The 18,875-nt window shown below is 22.7% G+C and overlaps 3 protein-coding genes across 3 annotated transcripts; 1 reads left to right on the forward strand and 2 right to left on the reverse strand.

Annotated features, from left to right (window-relative positions):
* Positions 1-170: 170 nt before the first annotated feature.
* LOC122857337 (MOB kinase activator-like 4) lies at positions 171-2,799 on the reverse strand. Its single transcript, XM_044159457.1, has 3 exons — positions 2,627-2,799; positions 1,567-2,075; positions 171-1,468 (listed from the first exon to the last, which is right to left on the reverse strand). Exons 1-3 carry the CDS (start codon positions 2,756-2,758, stop codon positions 1,372-1,374), a joined length of 738 nt encoding a protein of 245 aa, XP_044015392.1. The 5' UTR covers positions 2,759-2,799; the 3' UTR covers positions 171-1,371.
* Positions 2,800-5,877: 3,078 nt separating this feature from the next.
* Positions 5,878-7,065, reverse strand: LOC122856296 (MOB kinase activator-like 4). Its single transcript, XM_044157990.1, has 3 exons — positions 7,051-7,065; positions 6,152-6,366; positions 5,878-6,053 (listed from the first exon to the last, which is right to left on the reverse strand). The coding sequence occupies exons 1-3, from the start codon at positions 7,063-7,065 to the stop codon at positions 5,957-5,959; spliced, it is 327 nt and encodes a 108-aa protein (XP_044013925.1). The 3' UTR covers positions 5,878-5,956.
* Positions 7,005-18,686, forward strand: LOC122856297 (mucin-5AC-like). The gene is made up of 12 exons (XM_044157991.1): positions 7,005-7,435; positions 11,642-11,845; positions 12,021-12,077; positions 12,159-12,344; positions 12,430-12,468; positions 13,203-13,394; positions 13,488-14,601; positions 15,678-15,874; positions 15,973-16,101; positions 16,261-16,452; positions 16,800-17,222; positions 18,682-18,686. Exons 1-12 carry the CDS (start codon positions 7,357-7,359, stop codon positions 18,684-18,686), a joined length of 2,817 nt encoding a protein of 938 aa, XP_044013926.1. The 5' UTR covers positions 7,005-7,356.
* The last annotated feature ends 189 nt before the right edge of the window (positions 18,687-18,875 follow it).

The following is an 18,875-nucleotide window of genomic DNA, read 5'->3' on the forward strand; positions in this document are numbered from 1 at the left end:
ATTTTTTTTTAAATTTCATTTAATATCATTATATTTTTTTTGTTTATTTATCTATTATCGGTTTTTCTATTTATTCATTCTTAAGGAACCCTAACGCATTGTCTTTCTTATCAATCGTTTATTATTATTTAAATTTTTTTTTTATTTACAAAATTTATATACATTAGCGCAAAAAACAGGAAAAAAAAAAATGTTATTTTTATTGGTTTTTTATGTTTCTTTTTTTTTTTTGTTGAAGATTTTTTTTTTCAGTGGCAGTGACTGGATAATAGGGCACTTTTTATTGTTCGCAATTATCGAGTAATTATTGCAGAATTTTAAAATATACAAGAAAAGCAGACATGTATTTTTTTTTTTCAGTTTTTTTATTTTTACTGGGCGCTGCTTTTTTTTTTTTTTAATTTAATTTTTTTTATGACAATGCTAAGGGAGTGTTAAAATTAAATTTACATAGTTTTTTTTTTTTTAATTTGTAATACTCTTTAAGAATTTTTCTTTCAATTTTTGGGTGATAATTATTTTTTTTTCGTATTGATTTTTACTCATTTATAATGATAATTATGAATTTTTTCTTTTAATTGGGTCAATTTATTTTTACGACTGTTGAAGATCTGATAAATCAGTCACAATTTTTTTTTCATTCGCATTAAAAGCTATTGAATTTTTAAAACTTCAAATATTACAATACTATTTTTTTTCTTTATATATATATAATTTTTTTCTTTAAATAATTCATCAATCGTCTTGTCAATAATTCAGTAATTTTAACCGACGTTAATCCTACTTACACTCTAGTTAAATAAAAATAATAATAAACAAATTCTTTTTCTTTTTTAAATTTAAATTAGACACTTGTAGCTCTCTTTGTTTTAAATAGTTTTTTTTGTCTCCTTCATTTTTCGAGTATTGTTATGAGTCGATTTTTTAAATTTCTTTTTTTACTCTTCACTATTAAATAAGAAAAAAAGAAAAGATTGCTGGCTTTAAAATTAACCAGAATAGTTTTTTTTTTTTTCAATTTTTTAAATACACACACACACGCACACGAGTAGAAAAGAAACTTTTTCAATTTTTGAATAGAAAAAAATAATAATAAAAATCGAAATTATAATATGCGTCTGTAGATTATTATGTTAATAGTCGAGTTGGTTCTTCAAGATCCAAATAGCTCATGCTAATAATCAGTCAAAATATTATTGATACTTTGTTTGTTTGTTTTTTTTTTTCAACTGAATAATTGTATTATTGAAAATTTACATTTTCAATATTTGTTTTTTGTTATATTTTTGTTTTTTTCGTTTTTTTTTTTTTTTTTGATGTCTTACACATGTATGTATTTATTTTTCTTTTTAAATTTTTTTTATCATAAAATTATGCTTCACTTTCAGTTGCACCATCTTCTTTAGAAATTGGTACAATCAAATTATCTTTTGACATCAATTTATACTTGGTGACAAATGCAGTAAACCTAAAATGAAAAAAAAAAGAAAATAAAAACAATAAAATCAATTAATATAAATCAATAAAATATAATATAAAATTTTACAATATATAAAAATATTTTACCTTCGACATAGATATGTTTCATGTTCAAATGGATCAAATATCGTTAAATGATGAAAATATGCATGTGAAAAAATTCTATAAACTCTACGACAAACAGATCCTAATTTAGCAACACTTGATTCTTTGATACTAACACGACTTGGAAAATATTTATTACTGTTTAATAAACATGCAGCACCATCAAGTGTATGTCTTGTATAATCAATTGCTGGACATTCTTTTGGTGTTTTATGAGCAGCACATAAAAATATCCATTGTTCAGTTGCTGTCATTTGTGTACATGATAATGGATCACAATCTTCTTGTAAACGTACTGCAAGACCATTTAATTCCATACAAAATTGACGTAACTGTTCATATTTCCATACACCTTCATCTTGTGCTTCTGGCATACTTAATATATGATCAATATTTGTTGGATCACGTCTTATCATTTGTTGTATATATTGTTGTACTGCAAGTGTACTATCCATTTCTTCAAATGGTTCATCAGGCCATCTACAAAAATCCTGTAACAATAATTTCCTTTCAATTAAATATATTCATTAAAAATATAAACATTCTCCTTTCTTTTCATCACTAAATATGTCAATTTAAAAAACACAAAACTCACTATTAATTTATCTACAAAACATCATCACAATAAATACCAAAATAAAAAAATAATACAACACAATTATTAGTCTAACAAGTTATTGAATATTATGAAAATTATATTGTCAATAATATATCTGTCAGAAAAACAGACATGTCATTAGCATCAAGGCGTGTTCTGTCAAAAAAATGAAAATAATAAAAAACAAACAAACAAATCAATACAAATAATATTATTGTTATCATAATATTTTGACACTAACATAAGCAACTAGTAAATAATTATATGATAAATATATATAAACAAAACGAGTAATTAAATTGACAAATTTAGCTAATGCCAATGGCCGACATTTGCTCCAAAAAAAAAAGTATACATATGCAATGGTTGGTATGACAGCCAAGTAAAAAAAAAAAAAGTTAAAACAAAAATAAGTGATTAATAATAGCTAAATTATTAAATTACCTCGGATTTTGTTCCTGGTCTATTTCTTCTGACAATTGTTGTACCATCCGCCATTTTCATTTTGTCTGTTGACTCGTCGTTTGTTTCCGTTTGTTCACTTGACGCACCTGATCGACAATTTGTATCAAGCATTATGATCTTTTTGGACTTTTACATTACACTAAACAGAAGTTTTTGCGCATGGATGCTGTAAACAGTCTTGCACAACAAGAAAAATATTTATTTTTTACACAAGGGAATTTTATATTTGTTTTATTATATCTAGAATTTTACTGCGCTGGTAACTTACCGACTGAAAAAATGGTAACAAAAAAGACCGCGAGTTTTTGAATTGCTTAAAAATAAGTACAGTGTTTTCTTTATATTTTAATGGTGTTTTTTTTTAGGTTGAAAAAAATCAATATGTATTTTTCTTATTGTTCACAACTCGGTGGAAAATACTCAGCTCACACGTGAACAATGAAAAGAGGGTAAAAAAAAATCAAGTTCTTATGTTGAATGATAAAAAAAAAAAAAATATTAAATCTATAACGGAGGGAGATTAAAATAACTGAACGATTTCATAACTTCAGAGTAACACTTGTGAGTAATAAAAAAATTTTCTTTTTTTTTTTTATTATTTCTCACAGCTTGGACATAAATAGGAAGCACGCTTCGATTGTGCTTGGTAAATGTACGATAAAATCACGCTGGAACAATCTTGTTCTGGACCTAGTTTGCTAATAAAAATGAAAAAAAATAGTTAAAGAAATAAAGATATAAAAAATATCGTGAAAAAATGTTGAGAAAATTATTAAGAAAAATCAAACAAATTAAGGAAAAATAAAACAAATTAAGAAAAATAAAATTTGATAATTACAAATTAATATTTTTAAAAATACATGATGAAATAAAATAGTGTTTTTTAATTAGTCTGTTTTTTTATATTAAATTTCTATTGAAAAAAATAAAAATAAAATGTATTATTTGTTTGGATTGTGATCATCGATGGTGGTCCTTTTATCTGTACCGACAGTTTTTTTTTATTTTTAATTTTAAATCTCATGAATGAAACATATTGATAGAGTCGTATTTGATAGATGGCCGAAGAAACAATCAGGGGGGAATTTTTAATGGGGTAAGCAGGGTAGAGATGATGCAATAAAAAAAAAAAAAATATAGAAAAAGGAAGAGAGAAGGATGTAGCCATAAGGAGAGATTAACATAAGGGAAAAAGTTTAAACAAAAAAAAAAAAAAAAACAAGATTTGTAGTCATACTTCAACTGTCTTAACTTTCTGACAATTACAATTTCCTGATTTACAATTTCAAAGAAATTAGTTCTGTATAGTTTATATTATATATTTGTATAGATATATTGATGTGAAAATAATTCTCAGTAGTTGTTTAATACCACACACATTGTGGTAAATTGTCATGATACTCAAGTTCTTCTTGTATCTTCTTATTTCAAGTAGCTTTTTTTTAAACTTTTATTTATCATAATTACATGATATTTTATTTATTGCTATTTTATTTTTTATATTAATTTTTACAGAAATGATTATTATTGTTATTGTTTGTTAATTTTTTTTTTATTGATAACAGTTAGAATGGAAAATAATTATTGTCTCTTTCTTTTAGCAGAGAAAGTATAGCTTGATTGGCGATTTATCGTGACTTTCTTCTTTTCCTTTCTCCACTTTTATTCTAAATTGTTAATAATTTTTATTCTTTCTTTTTGAATTATTATGATGTTTTAAATTTTATAGTAAATTGATCATTTAACTCGATTGAAAAATAAATAAGCTACAAATTTATCCAAGGTTTATAATAATTATTGAATTAATAATATATAATAATAAATTGAAATAATAAAATAAAAATGAATAAACATTTTCATAGAATATTTGAAAGATTAATATTAAAAAAAATTAAATTTGAATTAATAATAACATTGAGTCATTACAATACGATGACTAATTAATTTATTTTTAAATTAATTAATTTTAAATTTATCCAAGATGTATGATAAAAGTAAATTTAAAAAAATAAATAAATTGTTAAATGAAATATTTATTTATTTATCCTATGATATATACTGTTGTCATAATTTTTGGCAAATTCAAAATAGTCATTAAATCATTATGTTTATATTTTACTATGCTTCAATTATTTTTATAATGATTAATTTTAATTTTAAATATAGGATAATGTTTTTTATACCAATTACACGACACAGGATCTATTTTAATCTTAAAAAATACTATGGTAGGACGCTTCGCGTCTATCCCACCTCCGTAAAATTAATCAAATATCTCTAAAATTACTACAGTGGCATTTTTAAATAATTTAATACGTAAAAGTTTTATTATTTGTATTATTATTTATCCTATCTTTTAATAATTACATCATTATTTTTATAAACATTGTTATGAAAGAGACATATAATAATAATCAAAAAAAAAAAAAAATTAAAAAGAAAAAATTGTATATCATTGGTGATTTTCCATTGGATCAATCCGGTGCAATTAATCGTTATGCGCAAACCGTATAAACCAGATGCTTTTTAACGACCCATAAACGGTTGACATACGATGTAACGATGAACCTCTTTATGATCATTCAACTCAACATGACAATTACCTATTGCTTGTTTTAATTTCTCCTTGCGTCAATGTACCTTAATTTTTTTAATATACTATCGGCTTCTTGAATGTAGTGCAAATACATGTATCTCTATAACATAACATTAAAAACTCGTTGAAAGAAAAATAAATGAAAATATATATATGAGAAAATATAAGATGTTATAAAAAAAAATTTAAGTATTATTGCACAAACGTTGTAATGCTTGGAAAGAAGAAGAGATCAGTTGATAGATGAGAATTAATCTTCCCTTTTAACTTCCTCTTAAAAGCCACCGGGGTATTTATCAATCAAGAAAAAAAAAAAAAAACAAATCCATATGTCCTGTAATTTTGTTAAATTAACTAGTATAGTCTTATCTTCAATTTTTCTTTAATTACACACAAGAAGAAAAGAAACTTTTTCAATTTTTGAATAGAAAAAAATAATAATAATAAAAATCGAAATTATAATATGCGTCTGTAGATTATTATGTTAATAGTCGAGTTGGTTCTTCAAGATCCAAATAGCTCATGCTAATAATCAGTCAAAATATTATTGATACTTTGTTTGTTTGTTTTTTTTTTTCAACTGAATAATTGTATTATTGAAAATTTACATTTTCAATATTTGTTTTTTGTTATATTTTTGTTTTTTTCGTTTTTTTTGATGTCTTACACATGTATGTATTTATTTTTCTTTTTAAATTTTTTTTATCATAAAATTATGCTTCACTTTCAGTTGCACCATCTTCTTTAGAAATTGGTACAATCAAATTATCTTTTGACATCAATTTATACTTGGTGACAAATGCAGTAAACCTAAAATGAAAAAAAAAAGAAAATAAAAACAATAAAATCAATTAATATAAATCAATAAAATATAATATAAAATTTTACAATATATAAAAATATTTTACCTTCGACATAGATATGTTTCATGTTCAAATGGATCAAATATCGTTAAATGATGAAAATATGCATGTGAAAAAATTCTATAAACTCTACGACAAACAGATCCAAATTTAGCAACACTTGATTCTTTGATACTAACACGACTTGGAAAATATTTATTACTGTTTAATAAACATGCAGCATCAAATGGATCAAATATCGTTAAATAATAAAAAATATACTATACAAAAGTTCTATATTCATTAATTCTAAATAAAAACTTATCAATTAAAAACAAACCCGAATTTATCAACTCATAATTTTCAAAATAAAATTAAAAAAAAATACATATAAAATATTAAAATTTATCGTTTTAAACAATCTAAAATATCCAAGTAAAAAATTTACAAAATATATATGAATGGTGTGGCAATAATGTGGACACGCGTGCTTGATCCGAATCGATATGACTCGATGCAGTTGATGATCGCGTGCCATGGTCACGCGAGTATAAAAAAAAAACAGAAACTTGAGGTAAGAAAAGAGATAAAAAAAAAAAAAAGTAAACTGATATGATGAAGTTAATATCATATATAGGAAGAGGAAAAAGCAACAAGAAAAAAATAAAGAAATTAAAAAAATCAAATAAATAAATTATAAAGTGAATGAAAAAAAAAAAAAAGAGTTAAAAAGATGCAACGGGGCAGAAGGGAGGGGAATTTAAAATGACCGTGAATGCATGGAGGGATAAACTCAGTTATAAAAGATAAAGAAAGAGATAATGAAGAAAAATAAAAAGATGTTTTATACTGTTAAAAAAAATAAGTAGATATAAGATGTGCACACATTGAGAGAGAGACCATATGAGTTGACGATGTGGTAAAGTAAGTTTGTGTTATGTTAGAGTTGGAAGGGCATGAGAAACCTTTAACTTCAACATTGGTTAATCGTAACCACTCATTCATTGACTTGCTGACTTTGCAATTCGTGTGTTATACACCTGTTATTTTTATCATTAAATATAACATTAACATTGTTCAAAAAAAATATAAATAAAGTTATTTAATCAATTAAAAAACTATAAGAAAAATAAATTAATTAACAGGTTAATTTAATATTTAATGAACAAAAAAAAAATGTTATAATTTTTAATTAAGTTTTAAAAAGTTATTAATAATTATTAATATTATATATAATTTTATGAATTTTAATTTGTTTATTTTTTTAAAAAATGAGGATGGTTGAAATTTTTATTGTCGTTATTGTACTATTAGTACAGGTGCTTGGTCGACCACAACAAATTAAATCAGGCAAGTAGATAAAATAATAATTTTTTAATATTATAAAAATAAATTTAAAAATATTTATTGTAAACTTTTATTATATTTATTTATTTATTTAAAAATATTTCAAAGTGGTATCACGTGTCAGGGATTTTTTAAATATTTTTTCATTTCAAGACATCGTTAATTACTTGTACTGAGAAAATAAATTCTAAGTGGTAAACGATGTTAAATGAAGTAAAAAAAGCAAAAAAAAACTATAATTTATTTTTTATTTTTAACAACCCTAAGATATTTAATAAAAAAATTAAAACATGATCATTTTTTTCTTATTTTATCGTTAAAAGTTCTTAACAATAATTAGTTTGATAAAATTTTTATAAATTGTAGATATTTTTTTTGAAAATTATTTAAAAGATATCATACAAAATATTAAAAAAAAAAATTAAGGGAGATTGTAGGTATATTTAAATTTTTTTAATTTGATATTTGACTATTGAAAATTTTTGTCACGATTATGGGAGTTATATGCCACGTGTGAAAAATGAAGTGTATGTTGTATATTTATTTATTTATTTATATTATATATATATGAGTATATACAGGCGGGAAACATGGATAGCAATATATTATTGCATAAGATTCAAGAACCTGTTCCGGTCCCCATTCATTCTTTGTACGGTCTTTTATTCAAAAAATATATAGTCGTTGTCGGTCATGGGCAAGGCCTCTTTCAGCATGAAAAAATAAAAATTTTAAAAATAAATTTGAATATAAAAATTGAATAAATAAAGTGTTAAAAATATTTTTTTTTCATTGTATGGGGTTTTTAATGTTTAGAAGGATTTTACATCCTTTTAGGAATAAAGTAAAATTATTAAATTATATTTTTTTATCTTGGAATTATATTGAGTGTTCAAGAAAAAATTATAATATAAATAAAGGAAATTTTTTTCATGAATTTTAATCTATATTATCGAAAGAATAAGTAGTTTTTTTTTTCACCTTGAAATAAATCAATAATTTGTGAAGTCAAATTTATGATTCACTTGAACAAACATATTTTGAAAATAACTTACAATTAATTTGTATTAAAATTATATTTTAATTTATAAAAAAAATTAAATTATTTCGAAAAATGTCGGTAGAAAATAAATGGGAAAAATAATGTTTATCCAGTTGATAAATAATATTTATTTTTTTATCATTTCTATAGTTGTTTATTATGAATGTCTTTTGATTGAAATTAAACTAAAGTATTCCTCTAAATTTTCTGCCTATTTTTTTACGTATTATTTCATAATTTTCTCCACATTTTTTTGCACTTGAACAGTGAAAATAATCCTTTTTTTCAAATTTATTAGCCATGGAAATATTTGTCGTAATTTTTTTCCAAATTTTCCTCCAAAAGAAACCTGTGTTGAATTATTTTTATAAAAATACTTGTCATACTTTTTTAAAAAATAATCCATTGCCTTGAAAATTTTTACATAATATTTTTCGTATAATTTATAGACTGACTGTAAATATAAAAAAAAAAAAAACTTCAATTCAATCAATTATTAGTTTTTTTTTTTTAAATAAAACCGGTGAATTTTTTTTTTTTTTTTGCATCAAGTTGATAAAAAAATAAAAAATTGGCAGAATGTCATGCGTGGGTTGTTGCACAAGTCGATGAATCTTAATGACGGAAGCGACAAACTACAGTAATAAATAATATTCATGTTATTTGAAAAAAATAAATTAAAAAAATCATATACAAACTTACATGTTAAAAAAAAATACATATTTTCCAGTCGGCGTGATCCTGACCTGACACAATATTACTAAAATAAATTAATCATTTTATATTAGTTGATAAATAATATTTAAAACACGCATATTTATAATCGTACATTGAACTATTTTATTAATTAAAAAATTTAAAAGTAAATATTTAATTAAAAACAAGTAACAATAAAAAAAAAAAATATATAAATTTTCATGAAAAAATTTAAATTTTCAACACGTAGTTTCTAAATAAAAAAAATGCATAAAAACAAAAAAGAACATATAAAATTAAAAGAGAAATAGAATATCGAAAAACTAAAAGTGATAAAAAAAAAAATTTTCTAAATGTCTGAGGAGTTTAATTAAAAACGTCGGAGAAAAAAAAAAAATTACTTATTTTTATCTGAGTAATAGAAAGGTGTGAATGTCAATTTAGCGGTAATTTTTTTTTTTTTTTAAATAACAAAAATGAGAGATTTTTTGAAGCTGCGTTGAGAAATAAATTGTCAAGTTTGACTAACGTCTTTTTGTTATTAAAAATGGTATATTTTGTTGTTAAATATTTTTGTTATTAAAGCAACAATATTTATTTATAATTTTTATTTATATTTATCAGTTATTTATAATTTTATTTGATGTACATTTTTTAATTCAAGTCACATTCAAATGTGCTTACAGTTTCGCGGTAATTGAAACATGCTCCGGATTCAAAGAATTTATACACAACGCTGGTTTATTAATTAGCTATAATCACGCAATCTTTAATAGCTTGTTAATTTATTAGCCCACTAGTTTTGATTTATATACATGAAAATATTAAAATTAAATATTAATAAATTTAAAAAATTTAATTTAGTTATAGAAAAAAAGTTTTTACGAGTGAAAAAAAAAATATAAATATTTTAGAAGTATGCAATTAACATGAAAAGTAATTTTTTAAAAAGTTTTTTTTTTTTAAATAAATTATTGAGTGTATGTTATTTAAAATAAATTAAATATATTTTAGAAATTTTTATTTTTTAGTTTTGTTTTTATAATTCAAGATAAAGTTTAATTATTATGAATATTTAGCATTTTATTGAGAAAAAAAAACAGTAGATGTTCAAAATATTTTAACATGTTTAATATAACTTTCAACACATAGAGTTAGAAAATATACCCGAGGCAAAATTATTATATCCATGCTTGAATAATTGCTTGGATCGTTGTACTAAACTACTTGGTCCTTTTTTGTTTTATTTTCAAAACATTTTACCTCTGTTTGACTACACTTTGGTTATAATTTAATTGTTCATTTGATATACAAGTTTTGATAGAGTTTCAAGTATAGCTAACAGACATTTTCAAACAGTAAATACATAACATTTTATTAATTATTTAACACTTTTATTGCTTGTTATATCATTTAAGAAATAAACTTTAATAAATCAATGTTTCTTTAATAAATGAAGTAATTTCTTTTTTTTTTTTTTTTTTTGTATTTGCAATATAATAAAATAAATATAACAAATTGATTTGTTAATTTTTTTTTTAATTATATATTTTATAACTATTTGAAAGACCTGGAGTAAAATCAGGCAAGTAATTTTCAATTAAATTGCCATCACTTTTCTTTCTCAGTGGATTTTATATAATGTTTCGTTGATTCAGATCATTAACCACTCTAATAAAAATTAATTACAATCGATTAATTAAATTATATTTCTTTTACCACAATCAATTGAACTAGTAGAATAGTTTTTTATTTATAATATTTTTTTTGTTAATTTTAGAAGACTAATGATCCTACTCACAATATCCTGAACATAAATTTTCCAATATAAAAAAATTTGGTAAAAAATATCTACTAGCTAGTAAAAAATAAATAAGCTACAAATTTATCCAAGATTTATAATAATTATTAAATTAATAATATATAATAATAAATTGAAATAATAAAATAAAAATAAATAAACATTTAATACAATATTTGAAAGATTAATATTAAAAAAATTAAATTTGAAATAATAATAACATTGAGTCATTACAATACGATGACTAATTAATTTATTTTTAAATTAATTAATTTTAAATTTATCCAAGATGTATGATAAAAGTAAATTTAAAAAAATAAATAAATTGTTAAATGAAATATTTATTTATTTATCCTATGATATATACTGTTGTCATAATTTTTGGCAAATTCAAAATAGTCATTAAATCATTATGTTTATATTTTACTATGCTTCTATTATTTTTATAATGATTAATTTTAATTTTAAATATAGGATAATGTTTTTTATACTAATTACACGACACAGGATTTGTTTTAAATTTTATTTCGTGATGATCCAAACTGGGCAATATGTGATACCACTTGCTATGAAAACGTCTTGTATATAATAAATTAAAGAATAAATGTACTGTAATTCATGTATGATTATTGTGAGTATTAATGAAGTGAAAAAATAATTACTTTACTAGGATGTTGGTATGAAGGCAAACGTTTTGAAGAGTCATCCATGGTTAATACAACTGAGCCATGTTTAAGATGTCGTTGTCTCGAGGGTTCTCTCAGATGTCGTCTTCGTGTCTGTCCTCGTATTCCTAATCCACCTCCAGTTGGTTGTGTCACAAGGATTCCCCATGAGAATGCATGTTGTGCTGAACTTGTTTGTCGAGATTATCGTTAGTAAAAAATATATAAAAATATATCATTTTTAAATTTACTTTAAATTTAAATATTGTTAAATATATTTATTTAAAAAATTCTAATAAATAAAGGTGGAAGTATTTTCTGATAAGTAATTTTTCTTTTTATATAATGATGAAATTGAGTGATATAATTTTTATTTAATTACAGACGTTAAAGAAAAAGCACGTGAATCAAATGTTGCTGTTAAATTATCAAAAAATGATGGTAAATATTTATATATTGCATTATTTCAAAATGACATTATATGATGAATGAATTTATTGTTTTTTTTTTTTACTTATTAAGGATGTATTTGGGAGGGTGTACATTATGCACCAGGTTCAGCAATGATGGGTTCACGAAGATGTGAATATTGCTATTGCATATCAAATGAACGTAGATGTGTTAGACCAAGATGTTTACTTCCATTGCCAGGGTGTACGCCAATTTATGCACCATACTCTTGTTGTCCAATTGCTTACAATTGTTCTCGTATGTTATTCAATTTTTATATTTAAAAAATAAAATACAATTCATTTGAAAATTATCTATAAATTGAAAAACAAATTTATTACAGATGCAACATCAGAAATTTCAACACCAATGTCTGCAAATGGTAAGAAAAATTATTCTAAAATAATAATTGAAAATGATTAATAAATTAATAATAAATTTACACATCATTGCACAAATACTATAAAAAAAACTAATTAAAATAATTCGCGGTCAAATCAGCTTGCAATAAAATATCTTAATAAACAATTTTCCAAGAAGAAAAAAATATCTTGTGTCGTGTAATTAGTATAAAAAACATTATCCTATATTTAAAATGAAAATTAATCATTATAAAATATATTATAAAATGCTAAAGCATTAATCAATATAAAATATAAAATAATTCAAAGATTAATGAATATATGAATATATAAAACAATGATAAAAATATATATGACTAATTAGTTGATATTATCATTTAAAATTAAAATAATATAAATATTGAAACAGTATATATCATAGGATAAATAAATAAATATTTCATTTAACAATTTATTTATTTTTTTAAATTTACTTTTATCATACATCTTGGATGAATTTAAAATTAATTAATTTAAAAATAAATTAATTAGTCATCGTATTGTAATGACTCAATGTTATTATTATTTCAAATTTAATTTTTTTTAATATTAATTTTTCAAATATTGTATTAAATGTTTATTTATTTTTATTTTATTATTTCAATTTATTATTATATATTATTAATTCAATAATTATTGGAAATCTTGAATAAATTTGTAGTTTATTTATTTTTTACTTGCAAGTAGATTTAATACCAGGTTTTGTTTTTTGAAGGTTGTCATGATGGTGAACATTTTTATGAAGAAGGTAAAATGGTACGAGATAGACGATGGAAGTCAATGTGTGACAATTGCTTTTGTGCAATGGGTAGTATTCGTTGTGTTCCACTTGCATGCGCACCACCACTTCGGGGCTGTAAACCTATTGTACTTGAAGGACAATGCTGTCCATCAACTTATAATTGTAGTGAGTCATTTATGTACATCCGTTTTGTCCACTCAATTCATTACATATTTATGAAATTTATTTTCACAAAAAATTTATTTTATTCATGTCAAGGTGGAAGTATTGCAGTCAAAGCAACTCAAAATTATGGATCATATGCATTTGTAAGCAAAGATTATGCAAAATTTCGTAAAGAAACAAATTTTTTATCATTAAAAAATAATAATCAAACAAATAATTGTTGTTCAACATTTGAGGGTCGTTCACATCGTGATGATGTACCAAATGAATTACCAGAAACAACAGTTACAACAATAATAATACCTGAATCATCATTACCAATAACAGAAACAATATTTTCAACATTTGAAACAGAAACAATGAATAATGAAATACCAACAGAAAATATTGATTATTCAAAATCAACAATGTTACCAAATGGATCAATCGATGATACAACAATGTCAACAATAAATGATGATTCAAGTGGAATAGTTAGTAATGTTGAATCATCAACAATTGAAATGATTTCATCTGGTGAATCAACAGTCAAAGATGATACAGACACTACAATTCATTTTGCTGATATTTCAACAACTAAAATGGATAAGCTTGTTTCAATGAATCCAAAATCATCAACAATATCCCAAACATCAACGACATCTTCAACACCAGCAACATTAAAAATATCTTCGACGTCAACAACACCGTCTTCAACATCAACAACTAATTCTCCATCATCAACAGCTTCACAAAACTCGACAATAGTAGAATCAACAACAACAACAACTTTAAAAACATCAAAGACATCAGAATCACCATCCACAACTGAAAAGTCAATAACTCCTGAAACAACAACATCATTAACAACAGTAAATACATCATCAATAACAACTCAAAAATCACAAACAACACCGGATATTATTTTTGAAACAAGTATACCAACAAGTGATCATAATAAAAATTCAGTATCAATTAAAGTACCAGTAACTGGTTTACCAACAACAATAATAATGCCCGATGATATATTCATAATGAATGTAACACTTAAAACAAACGTATCGATTGGTGTACAAAATAAAATACAAGGTGTTACTGTTAATCCAATTAGGCCTGATGTTGATACTATTGAAAAAATTGTAAATATTACAAATAGAAAAAAAGGACAAGAATTTGGTGAATATGATTACAGTGAACCTACGCTTCCTCCATCACTTCCAAATGTCAGGTAAATATTTTCTTTATTATTTTAATATTTTTCTCGTATACCACCTAAATTTCTATATTTTTTAAAAGTATAAAAAAAGCGAGTCCTCAATGCTAAGACATTATTTAAAATTTAAATAGAAATTAATATTAGTTAAATTTTTGTTTGTTATTGTGATGATAGTGGCTTTGATATTTGTATCATATTAGTATACTGCCTGAATTTAAATTTTTTAAAAGTCAAAAAAATCCTTTAGGCTCAGAGATTATTTAAAATTTTAATAAAAATTAATTTTAATAAATTTCGTAATTTAAACGATATTCAATCAGACTCTTTAAATTTATTTTACCAAAAATCATGATAAGCTCATGATGATTTACTTGGATGAATAATCATGATTAACTTTTATCATAAACATTATCATAAATTCATCATGAATCAAATTATTTTTTACATGGTTAATTATACTTGAATAAAGTTCAATGGGTTTTGCATCTAATCAAGTCTTGCTTGTCCTTTTGCTAAATAAATGTTTCATTTTTTTATATATATAAATTAGTCATTTATTTCTAAATACTAGAAATTTTTCTGCCACAAAATTAATTACTTAATTTTAATAAATTTTAATCCAGTTAAATTAATCCACAAAATTATTCTCAGTGTGTATAGATTAGTTTGTTACTTGATATATTATACGCAAGCCTTACTGTGGTTATTATTGTTATCTCTAAAATGATGTACTTCAAACAGAAAATAAAATTATTGAGAGTATATATATATTTCATTACAATATATATGGTAATAGGATAATACTAGTACCAAGTAGAATCACGTAAATTTCAAACACAACGACCTTAATTCGTATTAATCCATGGGTGGTTTACCATCAAAACTGCTGGTCGGAGAATATTCACGTTGTGAACAAGAAACAAGACTAATTTTACTGAGATATACTGATTATAATAATAACCATTACCACAATGATATGATAAAAATAATTTTATGAATAATATTAGTTTGAAAATTGTATAAATTTTCATTTTCGTTATTTTGTTTTTTTAATTTTTTACCATCAAATTATTGATGATAATTTAAAGAATCATACCATTTGTTGCGGCTGATGCACTTGTCAAAAATGAGGAAGCATCATCACCGGTGACAGCATATCCCTTGGGCTCAGTTGGTCTTTCACCAGAGTTAAGAACAACTGACATACCGTCTCGAGGTAATACTGGAAATTTCTATGACATTGTCACTCAGGAGAATCGATTTAGTCCACCTTTTGAAACACAAGGTATTTATTAATTTATTTAAAAATTTTCAAGTTCATTAATCCATGGACTAATACGTTATAAAAATTTTATTTTCTTAATTAAATTTTGTTTTTAAAAGGAGGATTTGTTCCAAGACAACCTTCGTATTTTGAATCATCATATCATTCAACAGATTTAAATCTTGAAATTGGTACTGGTGTTACAGTTGTTCCAGGAACAATAAAAAATCCACACAGAAAAAATGATGGTATGTTTTAAAAATACAATTTCATTTGTTTTATTTAAATTTAAATTTAAATAAAACTGAATTTTAATGTTGCAAAAAAAAATTTGATATTTTTGTATTTTTAATTTTTTGAATATGCGGAATTTTAATGTTTTTTTTTTAAAATTATTTATATGTAAGATATTACAAGCCTGTGCCATTTTGAAGGAAGAGAATATCAACATGGTGAAATGTTACCAAGCAGTGGTCATTGTATAATTTGCATCTGTTACTATGGACAAGTTGCTTGTTCAGATGAAAAATGTACACCAGTTAAATTTGGATGCAGAAGAATTCAAGATTCAAAAATATGCTGTGGTCAAATTATTTGTGGTAAGTTTTATAAATTAAAATAAAAAATCTTACGTTATTTGTATTTTCAAAAAATAAATAAACAATCAATTCATTCTTGAACCAAAAAAAAATGAAAAATAAGTTATGTCTGACTATTTATTGATTTTTCTACTTAAATTGAGACTTAATATTAAAAAAAATATATATAATAAACCCAACAGACTTTAATATTTGATTTTTCATTAAATTATTGTTTTTTTTATTTTAATTATCATGTGTGCCTTGATTTTAGACACTTTCAACTACTTTAATAATGATTTTCAAAGTAAAAACTTAGAAAATGAATTTAAATGATTCTATTAAAATTGCTAAATAATTTATTTTAGATTCAAACGAATCACCAACAGTGGTACTTGATCGTGCTGATGCAGCATCATCAGACAAAGAATCATCAATTGTTGAACATCTTGAACTACCAGATCCATTTCGTGATGTTATTAAAACTGAACCAGCACCAGATTTACCATCTCTCATTGAAGATATGATACCATTTTTTTCCGAACATGGTACATCAATAACAACAACAACATCATCATCATCACCACCATTAACAACTATAACAACACCATCATCATTAGAAAATTCAAACATAATTAACATAAATAATTACGACAGTTCACCTGATCAAATATCAATTACAAATCCACCAAACACTGACATTGTTTATGGTGATGATGTTCTTTTTTCAAATAAATTTGACATTAATAATTTAGACAATAACGATGTAACAATAATATTTAAAAATAAATCATCAATAAATTTTACAATTAGTAATAATAATAGTTTTAATAGTCATAATAATATTAATAATTTAAATAGTCAGATTAATTTTACTGATATTAATTACAATTATAATGATAACGATAAAAATAATATAACATTATTATTCAATTTAACAAGTAAAGAAAATATATATAATAATACAAAAATTCATGATAATAAAGAGTCTAATGATTCATCAATTTTTTCATTTGATGGAGTAATTGATATATTGTTTAATGATGATGATAAAAATATAAATAATACATCAAATATATCAATGACAAATACAGATAAAATTAAAATAATAAATGATACAAATGAATTGATAAATTCAATTAAATATAATAATTTAAATAATAATAATAATAGTTTAAATAATAATAATTTAACAACAATAAAAAATATAGTTGTTAATACAGATTTACCAGTTGTTAATTTAACAATTAAACCAATTATTGATGGGACATCATTAATTGTTAATGATAATATTGATAAAATTTTATTTGATAAAAAAATAATTAATAATAATAATGAAAAAATAAATGGTATATTAAAACTTGCTGGATGTAATATTTATGGACGTATGTATCGTGTTGGTAAAATAATTTCTGAATTATCAAATATATGTCTTGAATGTCGTTGTACGGAAATTGGTGTACAATGTGAAAAACTTAAATGTTAATTAATTTAAATAAATTATTTTTAAGTTAATTTAATTATATATTTTTTCAAAAATATTTTATAAGTTGTAATTATTTTACTTTATATATATTTGTTAAAATGCTCAATTTTTTTAACGCATATTTAATCAAATTAAAAATATAAGTTTAATAAAAAATAATACATGAATAAATAGTCAATTTATCTTAGTTTAATTTGCTTCGAAATTAAAATTTTTAATGCTGAAAGGTTGAGAATAGAAAAGCCTAACTTTTACGGATTGATTGAGCTTTTTTTTTGGTTTGAAGATTATGGTAATAAAAAATTAATAGAAAATAAAAAGCTTGTAATAAAAAAAGGGCCGGAAGACAAGCTCTAAATCCATTAGTGAAAATAAAAAAAATTACTATCAACATAAGGGCTTAACTTTGTAGAAATAAGCTTTATTTGATAACATCTAGGACATGAGCTTTTCTTGAAAACACTTTGACTTTATATGAAACTTAAAAAAAAATAAAAATATAACTATTAAAAAATAATTATAAAGCTTGTAAAATATGAAAACTAAATTCCTTTGGTTATTAACAAAAGCTAAATTATAAAAAAAAAAAAGCGAGTATAATTTGACGATATATTGTCTTATATTTAATAAGATAATTAAATTTGTAAATTATTTAATCAATATGAGCAATAATAATAAAATCTATAATTTAATTATTTAAAGTTATTATTTAAATTATAAGTTTTAGTATTTTATTCATTGTTTTAATTTAATTACAATTTTAGTCTGACATTTTATCCGATAATTCTACCCATGAGTGTATATTGAATTTAGAAATTTAGAAATATACAGTGTTTGTTTCATATGAAAATTAAGTTTTGTAAGTTTAAAATTTAGTATGAGAATGTTTGAAAATTTAAATCAAATATAATAAAGAACGAGCTGTTCTTTGTTTTACCTTAAATTACACATAAAATGA

Source organism: Aphidius gifuensis, linkage group LG5 (genome assembly GCF_014905175.1).
Source record: "Aphidius gifuensis isolate YNYX2018 linkage group LG5, ASM1490517v1, whole genome shotgun sequence".
Lineage (NCBI taxonomy): Eukaryota > Metazoa > Arthropoda > Insecta > Hymenoptera > Braconidae > Aphidius > Aphidius gifuensis.